This window comes from Contarinia nasturtii, unplaced genomic scaffold (genome assembly GCF_009176525.2).
Source record: "Contarinia nasturtii isolate CC-2019 unplaced genomic scaffold, AAFC_CNas_1.1 Cnas_scaffold_129, whole genome shotgun sequence".
Classification (NCBI taxonomy): domain Eukaryota; kingdom Metazoa; phylum Arthropoda; class Insecta; order Diptera; family Cecidomyiidae; genus Contarinia; species Contarinia nasturtii.
Window position 1 is genome coordinate 3,903,939 of NW_022197486.1, and position 16,259 is coordinate 3,920,197.

General features: G+C 33.0%; 2 protein-coding genes across 4 annotated transcripts in view; one reads left to right on the forward strand and one right to left on the reverse strand.

Moving 5' to 3' along the window:
- Window positions 1-12,310, forward strand: part of LOC116349593 (SLIT-ROBO Rho GTPase-activating protein 1-like) — a 47,910-nt gene extending 35,600 nt beyond the window's left edge. For 2 of the 3 annotated variants that reach the window (XM_031781122.1, XM_031781113.1), the window contains exons 2-14: window positions 288-588; window positions 3,137-3,320; window positions 3,524-3,911; window positions 3,983-4,111; window positions 4,191-4,688; window positions 4,771-5,044; window positions 5,113-5,325; window positions 5,390-5,495; window positions 5,621-5,913; window positions 5,982-6,162; window positions 6,229-6,392; window positions 6,468-6,856; window positions 8,883-12,310. In XM_031781122.1, coding sequence (XP_031636982.1) covers window positions 513-588; window positions 3,137-3,320; window positions 3,524-3,911; window positions 3,983-4,111; window positions 4,191-4,688; window positions 4,771-5,044; window positions 5,113-5,325; window positions 5,390-5,495; window positions 5,621-5,913; window positions 5,982-6,162; window positions 6,229-6,392; window positions 6,468-6,856; window positions 8,883-10,121 — 4,134 coding nt within the window. In that variant the 5' untranslated portion in view covers window positions 288-512 and the 3' untranslated portion in view covers window positions 10,122-12,310. The remainder of the gene's footprint in view (window positions 1-287; window positions 589-3,136; window positions 3,321-3,523; window positions 3,912-3,982; window positions 4,112-4,190; window positions 4,689-4,770; window positions 5,045-5,112; window positions 5,326-5,389; window positions 5,496-5,620; window positions 5,914-5,981; window positions 6,163-6,228; window positions 6,393-6,467; window positions 6,857-8,882) is intronic. The other variant, XM_031781103.1, reaches the window with a different exon arrangement.
- A 1,670-nt stretch (window positions 12,311-13,980) lies between these two features.
- On the reverse strand, window positions 13,981-15,077 carry LOC116345163. The gene is made up of 2 exons (XM_031774320.1): window positions 14,948-15,077; window positions 13,981-14,846 (listed from the first exon to the last, which is right to left on the reverse strand). Exons 1-2 carry the CDS (start codon window positions 14,996-14,998, stop codon window positions 14,052-14,054), a joined length of 846 nt encoding a protein of 281 aa, XP_031630180.1. The 5' UTR covers window positions 14,999-15,077; the 3' UTR covers window positions 13,981-14,051.
- Window positions 15,078-16,259: the final 1,182 nt, after the last annotated feature.

The window sequence follows — 16,259 nt, forward strand, 5'->3', positions numbered from 1 at the left end:
TCCGTAGAACTGTTGGATGAAATCATGAAAAGCGATTATAAAATCGCATATTGACTGAATCATAATTGAAATAACATATGATCGTGGATCATAATAAATGATGCCAAGGGAAGCTATGGTAACTAGAAAAACAATAACAACAACAACGTTTACAGTCATAATTTGTGGCTCTTAAACCGTCGTGAATTGATGTGTTTGTGATTTCTGGAAAGTGTAACCGCCAGCTAGGGAATAAATAGAAAATTCAAATGGCAAACCGTAAAATTTCTCAATTTAATAAATTGCAGCATTAAAAATTGACTTGAGGCAATGACATGGATCAGGTTAAAATGACATGTAACAAACAACGAAATTGTGATAGATTGCAAGTGTGAAGCGCTTGTTCTAAAATCCAAACAAAAATCAACAGCACAAAAAGAAACCCGATTTCCGAGTGATACGGAACGCGCGCGTGAGAGATAAAAGTAGTTCCAGTGAAATAGTAGAGTAAGACAACGTACAACGTTTGCAAAATGTTTCAGTGTATCATACAGCAGCGTAATGGATGGATTCACGCGCCGAATCCAGAAACAAGAGATGTATTTCCAGGTAACTGCTCTGTTTGTTTGCACATCGTTCATGTTCGTTGAATAAAATATATATCTTTTTTTAATAAACTCATTAACTCGGTTATTTATAAAATGCATTCGCGTTAAATATGGATGATGCAAACGAAGATGCTACGCAATTTATTCGAATGTTGAAATGAGTTTACTTATTAAAATATATATAGTGTTATTTTTCCATTTGGATAAATCTTAAGTGATTTCGAACGCCAGCTGCAACTATTTCCATATTTCCATTAATTTTACTCAGTTGATTTGTTGAAGTATCGATAATTGAACTGATTTGACGAGGATTTTGCCTGGGCACATACTATGCACACACATCAATCATATTCTTTCATAAAAACGTCACAACGTTAAATCAATTCAATTTTATCATTCTAACTACATCGCATCATCCATAAGCACAAAATCCCAAATATTCTCTATTCTCCTATGGTTTAGCTCATAGTAAGTCCAAACTAATACAGTTTACTTCGGGTGTCAAGGCGGATCATTTTTTCTCATCGAAGATGTATCTCACATGTGGACGAATGACTCAATTGCGTTTGGTCTTGTTTTTATGTCTATGAATTGCACATGTGGCGCGTCATATGAATCATGGATTTGGAAATTGAGTGGCGGCTGAATAAGTATACAGCTCACTCAGCAAACTCTCTTTCTCTCTTCAGAAAACGATGAACTGAATAAAAAAATGTGTTTTTTTTTGCACACATCAGTTCAAATGAGCTCATCAACATTCAACTGTATAAATAGCACGTCAAATTGTCACGCCCCTATTACATTATATCCTACCGCAGCACACTTTCATAGCACTTTTCATGCAACACAACATAAAACAAAACAAAAAAAGATATGAAGAACAAAGAATCCGCTTAGAATTTTGATGATTCGCGCTTTTAATTTGGTAGTGGCGTGTGCTTGCCAAAAAAAGAAATTCAAACCATGTTTAATTGATGACGGTTTGTTTGGTGCGTTTTTTTCTTCTTCTTATATTCAATTCATTACGATACAGCGACTGAACAGCAACTCATTTTCATATAGATTTGGGCCGCGACAACTCACAACCAGAGTCTCATTCAAATTGAATTGAAACATGGCACATTATGATTTTCAACGACGACGATCAAATAACGCACATCACATATTTATGCAATTCAGAGCATATATATATATGCATGCTTTTTTTCGTATTCACTTTGAACGAAAGATAGAAACAGATAGAGAGAGAAAGACACGAATTCGATTAAAGCCTCGGGGGGCTTATATTTGACAATGATTTGAGTCAATTTGTGAGATATCATCTTTATTATTACTATTAGCTTAACTCCGTTCCACTCCCACTCAGAACAGTATGCTTCTCTTCGTTTCCTTTCGTTCAAATGGTCACAATTGTTTAGTATCATCATCAAAAATATCGATTCTAATTAGATCGTCTGTCAGTTATAGCACGAGACATACAGTTAAATTCGATTTTCCATGCATTTTATATTATGGAGAAAACGTAGTAAACGAAACTATTTTAACCCTTTGAATCATCAACGTTCGTTGCTGGAACACGTTAGCTTACAGACGGAGAGCATAGTTTGATTTTCAATATTTTTCGCATTTTTTAATATTAGATGTTCATCTCTATTGAAAATATCGAGAGGAGAGTAAGTTTTTATTCAGACATTGCTCAGCCATAAGCGCTGAATAACATACTCTCTTCTCGATATATTCAATAGATCTGATCCATTATAATGAATACCAAATTCGGTAAAACAAAAGCGAAATTTTTTTAAAAATTGCAAGCCACCTAGACTCACAAGATAAAATTTAAATGCTTTGAAATGGAAATGGGAAAGAAATATCACCTTTTATCACCTTTAATTCATCATAAAAGAATAATGGAAGAAAAAACTAACTCAAAAGAATCGTAAGAGAAGTTCTTTTGTTTGAATATGATAAAAGATACTTTGTGTGGATTATGTCGCAGACGACATCGTTAAAAACTTTCTAAGTGACAAATTGTCGTTTCTTCTTCTGATTCATCTTTTCAAATATTGACTGTGCATCCGAAGTGCAAAAACTTCATCGTCAAGCCGTATAATTTGAACTCAATTGCATTGCATTTAATTTAAAATGCCCGGGTAAAGATTCATCAACAAAGCAACTTTATTTCAATTCCAATCAACAGATATGATTTAACTCGATTTAAGCGGAATGAATATCTCGCCACGAACGAAAAAAATTTTGTCGTGTGTTTTCGTACTTGAGACTTAGTGAACGGCAAAATGTTGTCGTTAACGGTATTTATAGCTTCAAAGAGCAAAGTGATTTGCAAAAACAGACAACAAACAGCTATAATAATTGTATTCAATTTGAATGACAATGTTTGATCACGCTTGTATACTTCCAACAAGATTCTTCCGGATAAATATAGAGACAGAGATGTAGATCGCATGTGCGAGATAAATTCATTAAAAATGATTTGTTTTAATTATGAATAATTAATAAGATTCGGTTTTGTATGTGTTTTTATTTTACAGATATACGATTGCAGTTAAACGAACAGTTACGATGTCTCGACGTTCGCATGGAATCACAAGTGTCATTGATTCAAGAGCTGCAAGACTTTTTTCGGCGGCGTGGCGAAGTTGAACTCGATTATAGCAGAAGTTTGGATAAATTGGCCAAAGGCATTCAATTACGGCACAAAGAACAAAAACAAAAGTAAGCATTCAAACATTGACATATTTATTACGTAATAAAATCGATTTGAACTCAATTTTCAACTATGAAATTTTGGCACTGAAAATATGATTATGGTTTGAAATCAATAACTTTTAGATTCGGTACGAAATTCGGTGGAAAAACATAAAATATTAGATAATCATTAAAGAGCAATTTACAATTTATGATTTATGACATTTTAGGCGTGAACAATGGCCAATGTTTTCGACATATTCATGCTGGCAACTGCTTGTCAATCAGACAAAAGCATTGTCAAAAGATCATGCAACTTTGTCAGAGATATATACAACACATCTGGTGGCACGATTACAAACGGTCATTGAAGATGTGCAACGCATCTATAAAAAATGCCGTGAAATTGGCTATGAAACGCACGAAGAAATTTTACGTGTTCTACAGGAGTTGCACACAACTATGAAAACATATCATAGCTATCAAACGGAATGCAAAGCGGCTGAAGCAAAACTCCGCACCGCCGAAACGCAACGCATGAAACTACAACAAACGATACCAAAGGAAAAATTGGATCGTAGCAAAAAATATAGACTGATCGAAAAGGAAATGCTCAAGGTACGAGGCACTGTTTGTTTGAATGTTTCTTTTTTTTAATAATTTATTTTTTATTTTTCGAATAACTATAGCGCAAAGTGAAATACACCGACGCAAGACTGAAAGCTTTGAAAGCGAAAAATGAATATCAGCTCTGTTTAGAGGCATCGAATACAACCATCCATAAATATTTTGTAGAAGATCTAAGTGACTTGATTGATGTGAGTTTGCTCGAGGCATTATTTTTTGCAACTTTGGAAAAATGTTAATTTATTGTTCGGTTTTTTTTCCACATTGCAGTGTATGGATTTGGGTTTTCATTCGATGATGCAGCGTGCATTATTGGTGCATGTAACCGGTGATCAAGGACGTGGTCGTGCCATTATGCACAATGCGGATCAAATGTCGCACACAATTCATGCAATGGACAGTCGAGCCGATAAGCAAAAATTTTTGGAGCAATATCACAGCGCATTTATGATACCGAAACGCTTAGAATTTCAAGGGCAATTGAGTGAAGAGTTGGCCGTTGAGCCAGAGCTACAGAAGGCATTGCATTCAGAAATGGAACAACGGCTACAGCATCTTGGTCAACGTGTTGGCAATTTGCGTATGGAATCGGAAGAAATTTGGAAAACACTTGAAACGGCCGAAATCAATTTGCTAGAGATATTGAATACAAAAGATTATGACAGCAGTAGCCATTTTGGCGATAGCACAACACAAGCAGCCAAACCCGACAATTTGACGCAAAAACTCAAATCTGATAAACAGGAAATAGAGGAATTTTATATAACAGTAATTTCATTTATCCTCATTTACTTCATTTCTATTGTTTTTTTTTTTTTTTAATTTAATATAAATTTTCGTTTGTGTTTAGAAAATTCGCGAATATATTTTGGGAACATCACGAATTGCGCGTCTCGATGCCAAGGCAGAATTGTTACGAACTGAATTGGCAAAAGATTCGTCGCTCAATTCGAATGCAACACTTTTGGTAAAATCTCAAGTGCCGAAGCGAAAGCGTATCGGTCGCATGAACATGACCGGTCAACCGAAACTCTTTGGGGGATCCCTTGAAGAATACCTTGAGGCAACCGGCGAGGAAATACCATTGATTATGCGAAGTTGCATTCGTGTCATAAACTTATACGGTATGATGCACTTTATTTACTTTTAGACTTTATATAATGCTTTTTCTTCGTTTTTTTTTCTTCTGTAGGCCTTCATCATCAGGGTATTTTCCGAGTGTCTGGTTCTCAGGTAGAAATATCAAATTTCCGCGAAGGTTTCGAACGTGGTGAAGATCCATTGGCCGATACAACCGATGCGTCCGACATCAATTCCGTTGCAGGTGTACTCAAATTGTATTTACGTGAATTACGCGAACCTCTGTTTCCCATCATTTATTTCGATCACTTCGTTACACTTGCCCGTGAGTTATTTATATTTGTATGGAAAAGCCATTGAATATTGCTAAAATTGTTATTTCATTTCAGAACTTGAATCGAAGCATGAACTTGTGATGGGCATACGGAAATTTTTGCAGAGTTTACCACGATCAGTTGTGATTGTGATGCGATATTTATTTGCATTTTTGAATCAGTGAGTTTTTTTCCCATTCGCGAATTCTTTTATAAGAAAAAGTGTCATTATAACAAATGACTCTTGAACTGTCATTACTTACCAATTTTCGATCAAAAAATAACATTCTTTCTTATCGCTTTCAGTTTGTCAGAATACTCCGATGAGAATATGATGGATGCATATAATTTGGCAATTTGCTTTGGACCCACATTGATGCCAGCACCAGAGGAAAAAGATCAAGTCCAGTGTCAAAATCAAGTGAACGATTTGATAAAAAACATGATTGTATTCCACGAAGATCTATTTCCAAAAGATCTTGGCGGCACGATTTACGAAAAATACATTTCACAAGAGCCGTTCGATTGTGATGTCGGCGATTCGCCAACCGAACAAGTCACCGAAGATCCAGACTCAGAAGTTTATCCATCCGAAGATGGTTAGAATTTCTAATAAATTTTGATGTTTTTCATTTTAAATTTTATCGATTCTAATTGCCATTTTCAGAATCTGATACAATGGAGGCGACAGCTCAATTTGATTTCATTGCACGTTCCGACCGTGAGTTATCGCTACGTAAAGGCGATTTGGTGACGCTGCGAAAGCAAGTATCGAATGATTGGTGGCAGGGCACTGTTCGCGGCAAAGACGGTTTAATACCCGATAAATACATATCGCTCAAGATAAAGTAAGCTAATGCTTGTCAATATTTCATTTCTATCAAAAAATATAATGTCTTTCGATCTTTTAACAGAGATGAAGATCGTGATAAATCGTGTGACCATTTGAAATCCTCAAGTTCGGAGGAGTCAGTGCGGAAGCGACGACCAAGTGGAAATATTTCGATAAATAGTCAATTGTCGATATTTTCCCAAACGACAATGTCCACCGAATTAGATACGCAGCATCCATCATCACGTAATTATCATCACAATATACGACATTCAACATTCGATTATTGAATTTGAAATAAATTAATCATATTTTGTACAGAACAAGGACAGCCACAGCAACCACCGCCACTCGCATCACAGCAATCACAATCGACTGGTTCGCATCACTCGACTCATCATTCACATCCGACGACACCGCATGCGCAATCAAAACCGATCAAAATTTCGGGCAATGAATCAACAAAATCGAGTTCATCATCAACATCGGCCGAAAGCAGTGCCGATTCAACCGAACGTTTAATTCTAACGAAACAAAATACAATTGTTAAAGCGAGCGGATCTGGATCGGATGAAAATGGTGATGATTTCCATTATGAAGCGATCGTCGATCCAAATGTCACAAAACCAAAGTACGCGTATCACGATGAACCGCATTCATTTGAAAATTCCATGGAATTTCTGGAGGACTATAAAAATTTTCAATATGAGGTACTGGAAACAACTGTTTAAGCTCTGAATTTAAGCTCTTACTCGTAACGAACAAACTGAAAGTTGAAGTGAAGAAAAGAGACAGAAAAAACGGCATTTTTTTTAAAATGCAGATGCATAGAATATGTATGCCTGTGTGGTGTCACAAGATTTTTTTTCTTAACTTAAAAACAAAAAAAAACATCACAAAAAGAGAATATATTTCATGTCTTTTTCCTCGTCGAGAATGAGAAAATGTCCGTTTTCATTTTGGTATTTAGTATTGAGCTATAATGTATGTTTTAAGCATAGACTGTAATTTATTCTATATATTATATAAAATATATTTTTTTGCATTCTATTTGATAGATTCGATGACATAGCTATGTTAAATGATAATTTTAAGGTTACAGAATATTTAGTATTTGTTCTTTTTTGTCCTTTTTGTGTCGTCAGTTAGAATTGCTCATTCCGCATACATTTTGAAAACGTGTTTTCCCTTTGTTATAATAATCGATTTACCTATATTTAGAGCTATAGCTCACTATAGTGAATTAACAAAAATAAGGATATATATGGTGATTTTGTTTATAACATTTTGTGACATGCATCATAATTGATACTATAAACATGCACGCATACATTCTCTATCCATCGACCGTTGCCTAGTGACAGTAAAAATGTTTTTTTTTCTGTATTCTTTTTCTCTCTTTTGTATCTTCTCCGCTACGAGAACAAAAATAATGAGACAACCGATTAGATTTTAGAATATTTGTTTTGATGAGCCAGAGCTAATCAAAAATGTTGTTGTCACAGTGATGCTTTTATTGTAAACTTTGTTGTCACAGTGATTTTTTTTATTCTTTGAGCCTGAACAAAAAAAACTGAATTCCGCTCTCAATTTATTTAATAAGTCAAAAAATAAACAATAAAATTGTTTATTTCATTGTTTAATACGTTAGAGAATTTCTTTTTTTGATGTTCGTTTTGTTTTTGTTTCCCTTCTAATCTCATATTGATTTGTTTTTTATAGCTAAACTATAGTTGAATTTAGTGTGTGTGTCTCTCATTTTGCGGTGTTCTTTTCATTAATTTGACATTTTCTTTAATTGTTTTTTATTTTCATTTTGTTTAGCATGCCTCTCTGCCGAAATTCCAATTCGATGTTGGATTTCAATTATTTGCTTTTTTGTTTGTGCTTAATGGTTTTTATTATGTCTTTGTGCGAAGCATTTACAATATTTGTTTTTCTCTTCAATTGACATTATATTCTGTTTGCTCAATTCTGCGCCAAATGTCATATGACCGATGCAGATGAAACCAGAATCGAGAACGCTTCAGTTAATGTATTTACAAAAAAATCAATTTTCTCTTTACACTGTTTTTAAAACAAAATTTCATTACTTCACAATATTGACTTCTCCTTTTCCACACTTTTTGAGCAATAATATGACAAATTTTTATTTCGAAAAATAAAAAAATCAAATTCAGCATACTGAAAACGTAATAATTCGACATTCGTTCTGATTCAAGTAGAAGTTGATCGGTAAGATCTTCAAATGTTTCGAAAAATTTACGGTGCAAATAATTTTATTGCTTAATTCTTACAAAAACAAAAGAGAGAAGATAGCTTTGATCAAAAGAAGTTTGTATTGTTTTGTCTTTCTCCTTGTGTCACATTGAAAGGTGAGCCTTTAATCTTTTGTTTACATTGTTTCATTTTTAATTCGTTTCTTTCTAAATAATTTGCTCCTATTTTCAAATTAATGATCAATCTCGCACTAATTCACCCTTTACAAAATAGTCCGCACAATTCTTACAAATAACGTAAACGCCCACACATTTTTTTCTCTCTTTCTTTTGAAATAATTTTACACTAAAATTCCTATTCATGACAAAGACAACTCACCCTTTACTAGCATTCTAAATTTGTTTATGGCAAAACTAAATGTTACTAACCATCAATTTCAGTTATATATACTTAATGTAATTTAATTTTAAATGAATGGTGGCTAAGTAAATATTTTGTTTATTTTTTTTCCCACAGAAAAAGCGTCCCTCTGAGCCGGTCTATGCCGAACCAATAAAACCATCGGCTGTCAATTTTAAAGCAACACCAGCGGCCAGAGGTAGTGGTGGTTCAACGGATGCATCACAATCCGATGAACCGGATGCTGTTCAATTGCGTCACGGACCAAAGACAAATGAGAACGATACAATGGCAGAAACGGAGCAAGTAACCTATGAAAATACATCCATTTTGAATACGGAGAAAAGTGGAAAGGCTCGTCATTCCGACTCTAATTTGATGAATGAATATTCAAATTCGAATCGTGATAGTGAAACAGTTGCATTAGTTCAACGATCCGTAAATAATGCACAACGTAAATATCACTCGAAAAGTTTTAGTTTATCAGAGAATCGTGTGGCGGCCAATTTGAATCTATTCCAACAAAATCGTGAATTATGGGAAAAACGCACCGAAATGCAGTCAACGCATAGTTTAACTGCTCCACGTATTTTAACACGAAATCGAATTGCACCCGATCTTGTAATGGATTTACCGATTTCAAATAAGGAATGTGCTGTGAACAGTTCACGTGAATCGTTAAATTCAAGCGATGATACAGGCGTTATTGATGGTGCCAATGCAAGCGGTTCAAAAACCGTCGGGAATGATGTTGTCAATTCGAAATCGATTGAGGATATGACATCAGCCGAACGATTTGCCACACAAAGCCAATGTACATTGAAGAAAAATGAACGATTCTCAGCGGGACCGGCACACAATAATGAATGTAATGAGTCGATGCCATTGCAAAAAGAAACACAAATTGATGTAAAGGCTGGCTCGAGCACTGTCCTTGCGGCTAGAAGTGGACAACATGAAAAACCAAAAGCTGAAATAAAACCACAAGAAAGTACAGTACTCAAAGAATTCCAACGAACCAGCGATAATGGCTGTAGTGAATCATCGACACCGGCAAAAGACCAAGCAAACATAAAAACAACCAAGGATTTACAACACAAAAGTCCGATACCAAGTCGAAATACGCAAAAATTTGTAAATCAATTTGCCGACTTGAAATTAACGGGCGGATGTATGAGCAGCGGTGCAAATACAACTGCCATTAATACCGTATCCGATTCAACAAATTCACAACAACAGCCAACATCTTTGTCCTCGTTTAAGCCACAAGTAAAAGTCAAGCCGCAAATTTTGCGCAAACCGCTAGTCCTTCCACCAACCACACCCGAATTGGTGCGACGCAACCAAGAGCCATGAAATCAATTGAATAAAAAACCAACCAAGAATTGAGTTGCTATGATCACATGTGAAGTCACATGCAAAATAAAAATGAATTTTTTTGGGCCAATTCACATACACACTCACAACATATTTGACATAAAATGAACAAATTCATCAACTCACATATATATAATCCATATTTAAAAAAACAAATGAATATTTTACTATCAACAAAACGCATAAATCTAATCTTCCTTTAAACGAAACAAATTCTATCGCAATGCTGCATACATTGAACTAGAAAATGATGAGCTCAAATCTTTGTTTTTTTACACATTTTCATTATTATTGATTATTATTATTATTGCAATTTATTTATATCGTTAATTTTAAGTATTATGTTTAGTTTTGACTACCCCCCAGACAGAAAATAAATAAAACCAATATTAATTTTAAGATTGACTATGTTAAAAAATCTCACCATCGAAATCATTGGCTAATTTACATGTAAGCATTGAAACTACATATATGTCGCGAAAATTGCGAAATAAAATCAACAAAAAATTTGAAAATTCATATTCAAGTTCCTGTGTATGAGCTAAAGTAAAGAAGAAAAAAACATTTCAATTTATTTGTCTATGTTTCCGGGGGGAATTTGTGTTTCGATATTGTAAAATGTCGATTTATGAATATGTTTATATACAATTTTTTTTAATTTGATTTAGGACAAATTTTTGGCGATATTTTTTCAATTAAAATTATAAACAAAACTTAAAGCTAAAACATAAAACCGCTTCTCAAAACTTTAGAAAATGTTTTTTTTTTTTTTGTAATTGTCTGGAGAAAAACAGCCTGACCATTTTCAATGTCAGGAAATATTTTGCGATACAAAAAATAATACTCTGATATATACGTACATATTTTATATGAAAACTGGGGAAACTATTTTAATTCAATCGAATCATTGACATGAAAAACAAAAAAAAAATCATCTTCAAATTCATCGAAATTGTCTTTTCCAAAACAAATTGGCCTATCAATTGCTCAATTATTGTTTTTCACTCTTTTTCACACTTTTCCATGGTGGTGTATATGCTGTATACAAAAATTGGTAACTAAATTTTTTTAAACAGAACATGAAAAATGCTATATATTTTTTAAATTTTAAATTATACAATTGATCCGGTAATAGATTCTAAGTCTGTGAATAAAATGGAGGAAAAAAATACATAGAAATGATTTAAATTTGGTAAATACGATATAGATCCGTAGAAATAATCGCAAATGGTAACAATAATAAAATCACAATTTTAAACTAAATTAGAACGGTAATTTATAATGGGAACTATAATGTTTTTTTCCTCGCTCTGTCAACTAGTAAAGTGTTGAACGAAGAATGAAAGGTGCAAATTTAAACTTCCTTAGAAAAACAGTGTATTTGTAATGTTTTGCCAAAGAATTGCACAAAAAAACAAACACATATAATTTGTTTGGATTATGCTTGGTTAGGTCACACAAATACCCACTTAAAATCCAAAAACAAAACCACTAAATCTTTTCGAACATCGGAATGACTATGTTTTTTACGTTTACAAAATTTATATTTATCGATATTTTCCACATTGGAAGAAATAATGAAAGAGAAAAAATGCATATGAAAATTAAATCATACAGGTACCAATTAGCGAAATGTCTTTTTTTAAGAAAAGAAAATGATTTCATATCTTCAATTATACTTTGGATCAGCTTTTGAAACCCGATTTTATATCTGATATGTTCATTTGTAACATTTGATTTTTATCAAATAATAATTACCGATATTTATCAACACATAAAAAAATATAAGCCATTTTTCGACTGAAAACTATATTCCAACAAGAAACCGCGTTTTTTTGTTTCTTTTTTTTTTTTAAATCAATGAATGAAAAAAAACAACAACTATAAAAACATATGTCTATTAAATGTATAATCCAACCTAATCAAAACAACATGAATCAATAATATATATACTCTTATCCACTTAGGTTGTTTTTTTCGCCTCTAATCGTATTTGTTTTAGTCGATTTTCAATTTAAGCAAACTAAACGATCACTCACAATCTAGTCACAATTGATCGGATTCTTTGATCGTTTGCTTATTGTTTTTCATATACTACCAATGTGTATTAGTTAATTTAATATTTTTCTCACTACTTTCTTTGAATATATATGTGTCATCAATAAACAATCCAAAAAAAAACCTTACTTCTAAAAAAATCACAATTTTTGTTGATAATCTTGTAATTTATATTTTAGAATAAAAATACTGATTTAGAAAATATTGAAAAAAAACAGATCTTAGTTTCATTCATCAATGTTTGTATTGAATTATATTTTTGTATTTGTATTTATTATTGCAGAATAAAAAAATTTTAACGTTCTTACTTTCTACTAAAATAAAAAATTAGATATTCAATTGTCTATGTTGATAGTAGACATTTAAGTAAGTTTAAATTGGTTTGTAACAATTCTACTTATAAAGCAAATTTTCTTAACCCTTAAACGCTCAGGTAGGGTCTCTTAGGCCCTGAGAGTTAAATAAAAAAAAATCACAAAAAATTTGGAAAATTTCGCTGAGCATTTTTTTGTTTAATATCATATCTATGAGATACATTCAAAAATTTCAATGTTTGGTGCATATATGATGTTTTAGGAGGAAAAAAAATGAAATACTAACGTAAAAGCACAACGAATATTTCTGCGAATCAATTCATTTAAACGATCGCCTCTGTTGTCGAGCCAAGCATTCAGTGCTTCTTCCTCATTTTCTTTAAAATTCACAATGAAATTTTACCAGTAAGCGGCTGTTGAATGACTTTGATCTTCAATCATCGCTTGACCCAATCACACATGCGCGCTGGGGAGGGGGTTTCTGGTTTGACCCCCACCTGAGGCAAATTTTTCAAAATTTACCCCCGGGTAATTATTTTGGAGATTTACCGGTTTGACCCCCTCTGAGAATTTTTTCTCAGATTTGCCATATAAATGTATAAACAATAGCAAAAATACACTGATTTTGAAATCAAATTAGCAAAATTTCGGCTCGCTTCGCTCGTCAACACGCATTTATAATTATTTCTATCATGCAAAAATTGTTGTTTTAGTTTTTTTATATAAAGACCCCCGCCCCCTGCGGGGCGGGGGGGGGGGTGGGGGGGCTCCTGATCAAAAAACCGTGCGCATGTGTGGACCCATTACATTATCGAATTTTACACTTAACCATTCGGTTGATTCAGTTAAAAGCATGCTACTGGGAACTTTTAAATGATGTCTCAGTACATCGACCAAATTACTCCTGTTGCATAGTTATTAATATGTTGAATATATAACAATGTTTGATAAGCTCCTCTCCATCAAATGCTCCATTCACCAAATTGAACTGGAAATAAGGTATAAGATTATCAAAAATGACTCGTGAATAATTCAGTAATTTTCATGCGGTAGAGTAAGTTTTATCAACTACAGTGCTAATGGACACAAATGTTAAAAAGTATAAGATTGACAAAATAAAAGTGGCACCATTGCTATAAACTTGGGACAGTCAAAGTTCTATTTAATTTTGACTTATCGTGACATAAGTAGATTCCAAGAGAAATAAATTTCCCATAAAATTCAAAAAATGTTAAAAAAACAAAAGATAATATTACTCCTTGAGAGATTCTATTCGAGAAATAATGTATAAAATACGTTAATAGCTGTTTTGTGACATTCTTTCTTCGATGAAAATTTTAAAAAACAGATGAAGATGAGTAAACAATAAATGAATCGAAACAAACAAGAGTATTTGAGAAACGAAAACAACGGGAAAAAAATTTAATGAAATAATAAAGACGAGGTAAGAAGAAATCCCAAATCGATTTCATTTGATTTATAATATTTTTATTTAATAATTTTACATGGAGATCAGAGGAATGTCTATTGTTGTCTACTACTTTTTACCAAATTTTATTCCCATCATAGATTGCGACCATGTGATTCGTTGTGCATTATACTCCCCCACCTTGCTGTAAAGATCAACCAGAGCTTGCAGCAATTGATCTTCCAATCCCTTTAAATTAACAACAGTATCACGAACCGCATGCAAACCCTGTTGTTTTAGACTTTCTAATGACTTCTTCACTGCATTTGCTTGATCAATGTAATTAGATCTGAGAGTCACTGTCATCGATACTAACTCGCTCAAACTATTTACAAAACGATTATAAATCGCTGGCATTTTACTGATATCTGATTTTATTCTTTTGAGATGCTTTGCATCGATGCCTTTTTGTACGAATCTGTCCAGAGCACCCCGAAAACCTGGAATATCTTCGACTTTGGGTTCAAACATTATTTCGTTATAAATCCAATCGGCGTACTGAACAATAATTGTACGTCCATTAACGAGACGTCTAATTTCTCTGGCTACATCAAGAGGATCATACTTGCTACCCAAAACTTTTCTTAATCTTTCATCCACGTTGTCATTAGCGTTGACAATGTAATTGTACCAATCTTCGGCTGTTGAGTTGCTTGAATGACTTTCTGCCACATCCGCATGGACCATGTTGGTGAACTCTACAATTAGCCAATCTGTTGCGTCAGTTGAAAGAATGTTGGTGGGAAGTTTAAAATTAGATCTCAGCACATCGACCAAATCGCTGTCAATTCTATTGGACAAATCATATAACAATGTTTGGTAAGCAGCAGCATCTCCATCATGACTGCCAGAGACCAAATTCAACTAATTTTTTTAAAAATGATAAAGTTTGCTGAGATACTTTTATTGTTTCAATGCAAAAACCACGGAAATAAAATTTTAAATTAATTTCTTGGAATTATTACTTGATCAAACGTTGACAATGCCAAAAACGCCAAAAATAAACGTAGCTTCATTGTGTCAAAGGTGAAGTTAACTTTTATAAATCAAACAGTAACTGTTATATTAAATGTCTTCATCATGATCTTTTATATACGAAATTTTACACGTATTGGATGCAATATAATTTTCAAGTGTAAATTAAATTCCTTATTTGAGAAAATATTTTATAGCGCGTAGACCTAGGGGTTGTACATCGTTTGAAAATGAAGAACATACAGCAAATCCACGATTCTCGCTATTCTTACTATTCCGACGATTCCCAAAAATTCAATGATCTAGTTTATATTCTGTATGTACAGAGTACAGTATATACACAACGATAGCATTTAATTTAAATCTAAAACATAGAAATTCAATATTTTTTTTAATTTTGAGAAATTTAAATTGAAAACTAACACATAATATTTAAATTTCCAACGTGTTTTGTATACGTATATTAGTTCGTTGTTCGAAACTGTCAAAACACGATCAAACTCATATCTGTATTGAAAGTTTTATAAATAAACTTATAAGTCGTACAACCTACCATCACTTGCTTTCTATATCACCTGTATATTTTTTTTGAGCTTCACGTTCCGAGCGACATCTCTATGTGCTTGGCATTGAACTCGCGATCCAAACGAGCACCAAAGACAATTAAAACATTTTTTTTTTTGGTGCGAAAAAGTCAAAAATGTCAACTGATTTTGTGTGAAGAAAAACCATGTGATATGCAACGTCCTCGCAGTTAATTTCGATGACACAAACTGTGCAAAGTAATTTCAATTTATTTTCCATCACAAATTCACTAAATACAAATAATAAATCGGTTTTTGTTCAATTTACACGGTATATCTTTATCGAGCGTAAAATGACAGACGTCACAACAAATGATTCCGTATTCAAACTTCAAACAATTAACATTCTACACAAACTTTTTGTTCTAATTTTCATGAGCACATAGAGATGGCGCCATCATGCAGTTTTTTACATTATTTGCCATTGTAAGTGATGGTAGCGTACAACAGTTAAAATAATTTTAGTTCATAAATTTGATACCAATTATAAAAAAAATATTTAATTTCCAACGTTTTCAATAAATAAAAATTGCTTCATTCACACGAAGTGTTTCGCTAAAAATCAAATTCCAAGATTTCCACTAGTCCGACGAATCCGACTATTATTTACGAATCCGAAGCAAATTTTCAAAACGAATTCGTTTCAACCACTTCTATACATACACTTCATTACATTTTATTTCCATCCAACGGTTTCAATTTTTTCTTGGTTGTCAAC

Bases quoted from the DNA above. Each gene is read 5' to 3' on its own strand.
- LOC116345163 (XM_031774320.1), bottom strand. From the start codon at position 14,998: ATGAAGCTACGTTTATTTTTGGCGTTTTTGGCATTGTCAACGTTTGAT. The intron at 14,847-14,947 runs GTAATAATTCCA...TAAAAAAATTAG, and splicing joins CATTGTCAACGTTTGATCAA to TTGAATTTGGTCTCTGGCAG.